At 50.6% G+C, this 5,630-nt stretch overlaps 1 protein-coding gene across 2 annotated transcripts in view; it reads left to right on the top strand.

The window, feature by feature from the left end:
• The first annotated feature begins 1,813 nt into the window (after nt 1–1,813).
• The window catches only part of stx1b (syntaxin 1B), a 44,493-nt gene continuing 40,676 nt past the window's right edge, over nt 1,814–5,630 (top strand). For both annotated transcript variants that reach the window (XM_061712690.1, XM_061712691.1), the window contains exon 1: nt 1,814–2,231. In XM_061712690.1, coding sequence (XP_061568674.1) covers nt 2,202–2,231 — 30 coding nt within the window. In that variant the 5' untranslated portion in view covers nt 1,814–2,201. The remainder of the gene's footprint in view (nt 2,232–5,630) is intronic.

Below are 5,630 nucleotides of genomic sequence, written 5' to 3' on the forward strand. Positions count from 1 at the left end.
AATACTCACAAGTACACAAGTACTCACAATAACGCAAGTACGCACGAGAAACGCAAGTATTCACAAGAACGCAGGTACTCATGAGAACGGTAGTAATCACGAGCACACAACTACTCACGAGAACGCATGTACTCACTATTACGCAAGTACTCACGAGAACGCAAGTACTGACAAGTAAACAAGTACTCATGAAAACGCAAGTACTCACAAGAACACAATCACTCACGAGTACACAAGTACTCACGAGTACACAAGTACTCACAATTTTGCAAATACTCACGAGAATGCAAGTACTCACAAGAACGGTGTGGCAGGGTGAGTGCCACGGGGCCCGACCGAAGGATGGAGAGACACGGAGTTTCGTGCACACACAGCTCCTTGGCAGCAGCTCCATCGGCCCCTTTGCTGCTGTCCAGCTCCCTTATAAGGCAGGCAGGGTGGAGAGCGCACCACTCAGGCGGATGGGACACAGGTGCGTGTCCCATCAACCTCTCCACCCTGCCACACACGGTAGTACGCACGATTATACAAGTACTCAGAGTTACGCAGGTACTCACGAGAAACTAAATTACTCACAAGGTATCAAGGTACTCACAAGTATGCAAGTACTTACGAATATGCGAGTAATCACGAGTACGCAAGTAATCATGAGTATGCAAGTACTTACGAGAATGCAAGTAATCACGCGTATGAGAATTCTCACGAGAACGCAAGTACTAATTTGAACGCAAGTACTCACGAGAATGCAAGTACTAACAAGAACAAAATCACTGACAAGAACACAAGTACTCACAATTACACAAGTACTCAGGAGAATGCAAGTATTCAGGAGAACGGATGGATGGATGGATAGATGGATGGATGGATAGATGGATAGATGGATGGATGGATGGATGGATGAGTGGATTTATGGATGGATGGATGGATGGATGGATGGATGGATGGATGGATGGATGGATGGATGGATGGATGGATGGATGGATGAAGGGATGGATGAGTGGATGGATGGATGGATGATTGGATTTATGGATGGATGGATGGAGGGATGGATGGATGGAGGGATGGATGAGTGGATGGATGGATGGATGGATGATTGGATTTATGGATGGATGGATGATGGATGGATTTATGGATGGATGACGGACGGACGGATGATGGATGGATGATGGATGGATGGATGGATGGATGGATGATGGATGGATGGATGGATGGATGATGGATAGATGGATAATGGATGGATGGATGATGGATAGATGGATAATGGATGGATGGATGGATTTATGGATGGATGGATGGACGGACGGATGATGGATGGATGGATGGATGGATGGATGGATGGATGGATGAACATTGTTTTAAAGTATATGTGTAACAACAGTTGTTAGACAGTTGCTGATGTCTTTCCCTCTCGGTGTTGTGTGACACAAACCTCCCTAGAGGTGATGATCATCAGCTGATCAATACCGGTGATCAGCAGCACCTGGGTGAGGCGGGGGGTGTTGGCACTTCCGTCTGTTACAGTCCAGGTACATGTACAGTCCCCCCCTCCTCCCCTCCCCCCGCCCCGCTGGCATGAAGAGGGAGAGTGAACAGATTGTCCTCACCCCTCCCTCCCCCCCATCCTCATTCACCTGAAAGTAAACACACCTCCCCGCTGCTGCAGGGGGGGGGGGGGGGTGGACCGGCAGACAAAGCAGAGAGGGAGGGGGAGGGGGTGGAGGGGGGGTTGTGGCGCATGCGCGCTGCGTCCGTCCCCTCCGCATCGACTCCCCCCATCCTTTTCTGCAGCATCAGGACCGCCCCCCCCTCCATCCCTCTCTCTCCCTCCGCTGCGGGGCCACACTGCGACCGCGCCGACGGACGAGGAACCGGAGCCGCAGCGCCGGAACCGGTACCGAGCAGAGAGAAGAGAAGAGAAGAGAGAAGAGCAGCCACCAGGAGGAGGAGGGAACCCGCGGCCCGTGCGTCTCTCACGCTAAAAGGATAAAAAAAAAAAAAAAAAAAGAAGGCGGAGACGCGTCACGCCGCTCTTCTTCCTCCCTTCATCTCTGCTCCGGGAGGAGAAGAAGCCGAAGAAGAGGAGGGACCCCGGAACGAGCTGAGCGGGACCTCGGAGTGTCGGAGCCTCCCCCCTCCTTCCTGCCCCGGACCAGGATCTCTGCAGCGGCGGCAGCAGCAGCCAGTAGCGGCGCGGCAGCACCATGAAGGACCGTACGGCGGAACTGCGAAGCGTAAGCGCCGTTTGCTGTGTCCTCCATCCCCGCGGCCTCTCCTCCTCCACCCGCATCCCTCTCCTCCATCCCCGCTGGCCTCGCCGTCCCGCCCCCTCTCCATCCCCGCATCCCCGCGGCCTCTCATCCTCCACCCGCGGCCTCTGCTCCATCCGGGGATGGAGGAGAGGCCTCTCTTCCACCACCCGCAGCCTCTTCTCCATCTCCTCCATCCCCGCTGCCTCACCGTCCCGCCCCCTCTCCATCCCCGCGGCCTCTCATCCATCCGGGGATGGAGGAGAGGCTGCGGGGAGAGGCCTCTCCTCCTCCATCCGCATCCCTCTCCTCCATCCCCTCCATCCCCGCGGCCTCTCCTCCTCCACCACCGGGGGTGGAGGTGGAGGCGGAGGCGGAGTGCGGTGCGTATCTCGGCGGTGTGTGAACGGATTTTATCTTTTTTTTTTTTTTATTGCGGGTTTTTTCCGCCACGCACGGTTTGCGGCTCTGCGCGCCCCCGCGAGGCCCCCCCATCATCATCATCATCATCCTGCAGCGGCGATGCATGATGGGAGAAAAACGGGGTTAAAAACGCGCCCATCCGTGCTATAATTATGACCGGGGCCGCTGCATGCATGAGCATGCATGCATGCGTGCCTCTGTTGTAGTGGAGGAGGAGGAGGAGGAGGAGGAGGAGGAGGAGGAGGAGGAGGAGGAGGAGGAGGAGGAAGAGGAGGAGGAGGAGGAGGAAGAGCACCGGGATGAGCCAGAAAGATGCAGTGATTTTTTTTTTCCGAGGCCGCGTCCTGCAGCCGCGCGGCGCGCCTCCTCCCTGATGATGGAGAGCAGCGTGGATGAGGGTGGGGGGTGGATGGGTGTAGGGTGGGGGGGTTTATGGGTGGGGGGGCTTCACCGTAGCTCAGCCTCACCCATTTGGCGAGCTCTGCTGCACCGGGGCGAGGGTGCGAGCCGATGCGGCGTTTCTGGGGCGCCTCCAGCTGAACAGCTGATGCTGGCGGTTTGGGCGGATTTGGAGGAGCGGGGTGGGGGGGTGAGGTTGGGGGAGGGGGGGCTGTCAGATGGGATGCTGGTCAAACTCCGCAGCGGCTCCACACCCCCCCCCCCAACCCCCCCACCCTGCGGGTTCACGCGGGTTCGCGCCTGTCAGACCGGACTGAGGGTCCAAAAAAACTGGCTTTTGCTGCATTTTCTTCATCATCCCTCCTTCAATCTTATAGGGGTGGGGCGGGAGGGGGGGCGGGGGGTGATCAATAGTCTGATCAGTAAATCAGTGTCTGGCAGGTACAGCTGCGGGTGCGCGTTCACGCGTGGAGCTGATTTGCATGAAAAAGTGTTGAGTTTAGCGCAAAGCTGTCCCTCCATCCCTCCATCATCCCTCCTTCCAGAGCTCATCCCGTCTTCATCCACTCCTCTCCACATGCACAGCCTCGCTCTTTCCATTCTGCATTCCTCTTTCTCCTTCCCTCCATCTTTCCTCCCCTCCTCCGGTTCTGTTCCTCTCTTTATTATCAGACAAATGCACCTGCAGGAGCAACAGCTCTCCTTCCCTTCCCTTCCCTTCCCTTCCCTTCCCTTCCCTTCCCTTCCCTTCCCTTCCCTTCCTACACGGAGACAGACTCTGCTTTTTCCAGATATCCAACAACTCCAAACTGTCACATATCAGTTCTCACTTCTGTTGATTATTAAGGTGCATGATTGATTAAGCAGCACAAAAGACTTTATCTCTCGTTAAAACACCAGTTTCATCTGCTGGAACATGTGATTCCTGCTTGTGCAGCTGCTTTTCCTGTCACATGATGCTGTTTCAGCCCCAGTTTCCTCCAGACCTGGTTCTGGACCTGAGACCAGACAGTGGCGTCAATTCAGTCGAAGCTAAGATATGGCAAGGTTACGAGTCACAGAACTTAACTAGAGTATCAATCAACACGTCCAGCAAATACTCATCACAGAAGTCTGCTATGTACAGTAGTTTATCTGTGTGGTCAAGAAAATTGGAACTTTTTCAAATGCAGTCTCGCTCACTGCAAAAACTCAAAATCCTACCAGGAATATTTGTCTTATTTCTAGTTAAAATGTCTCATTTTTAGTCAAAAAATCTCATTACACTTAAAACAAGAGTCATCACCAGAAAAATAACTTATTTGACAATTCTCACCTGTTTCAAGTACATTTTCACTTGAAATAAGTAGAAAAATCTGCCAGTGGGACAAGATTCATCTTCTCATTACAAGCAAAAAAAATCTTGTTCCACTGGCAGATTTTTCTACTTATTTTAAGTGAAAATCTACTTGAAACAGGTGAAAATTGTTGTATTTGAGTCTTGCCTTAAATGTAATGAGATTTTTTTTGACAAAAAATGAGACATTGTAACTAGAAATAAGACAAATATTCTTGTTAAGATTTTGAGTTTTTGCAGTGTAAAATAACTAGTGAAATCGATCATGTTGTTCTGATTTGCATTTGTAGTTATTCTATATGTATTAATAATCAATACAAAAAGACAGAGTAATTCCATAAATGTATTTAAAAAACAAACATTTACATTTTCCCTTGAAGCCGAGGTGTGGCGGCTGCCGTACCTTCATACCCAATTGACGCCCCTGAGACCAGACATGTCCCCTCCTGGTCCCAGAGTTCTGGTTGGTTCAGGTCCAGGTCCAGGATCTCTGAAGAGGTTCCTCCCGGACCTGAAGGTCTAACCGGCTCAGTGACGCCTGCAGACTCTGATCTAGTTTATCACCTCACCACTTATACAATAATCTTGCTCGCAAGTTAAACTCCACATATTTTGCAAGTGGTCTTATAATTATTTCCAAAATTGATGTACAGCAATAGTCGCTTCTCTAAGACCGTTGCTGATGTCTTTGCCTTTTGACGTTGTTTTAACACACCTGAATGATCCAGACCAGAAAACTGCAAACAAACTAGCTGCTGCTGATCCTAGTGATGATGATGATCAGTGATGAAGATGAGGATGATGATGATGGTGATGATGATGATGATCCTCAGTGATGAAGATGAGGATGATGATGGTGATGATGATGATGATGATCAGTGATGATGATGAAGATGATCAGTGATGATGATGATCCTCAGTGATGAAGATGAGGATGATGATGGTGATAGTGATGATGATGATCAGTGATGATGGTGATGATGATGATGGTGATGATGATCCTCAGTGATGATGATGAAGATGAGGGTGGAAGGTCACCTGCACGTTGCTCCACGACTTGGAGGATAATATTTTAGAGGATAATATTTCATTATGCACTTCGAGAAAAAAGTCGAAATGTTGAGAAAAATGGCGAAATGTCGAGAAAAAAGTCAAAATTTCATGAATAAAGTCGAAATGTTGAGAAAAAAGGCGAAATGTCGAGAAAAAAGTCAAAATTTCGTGGA

This window comes from Cololabis saira, chromosome 21 (assembly GCF_033807715.1).
Source record: "Cololabis saira isolate AMF1-May2022 chromosome 21, fColSai1.1, whole genome shotgun sequence".
NCBI lineage: Eukaryota > Metazoa > Chordata > Actinopteri > Beloniformes > Belonidae > Cololabis > Cololabis saira.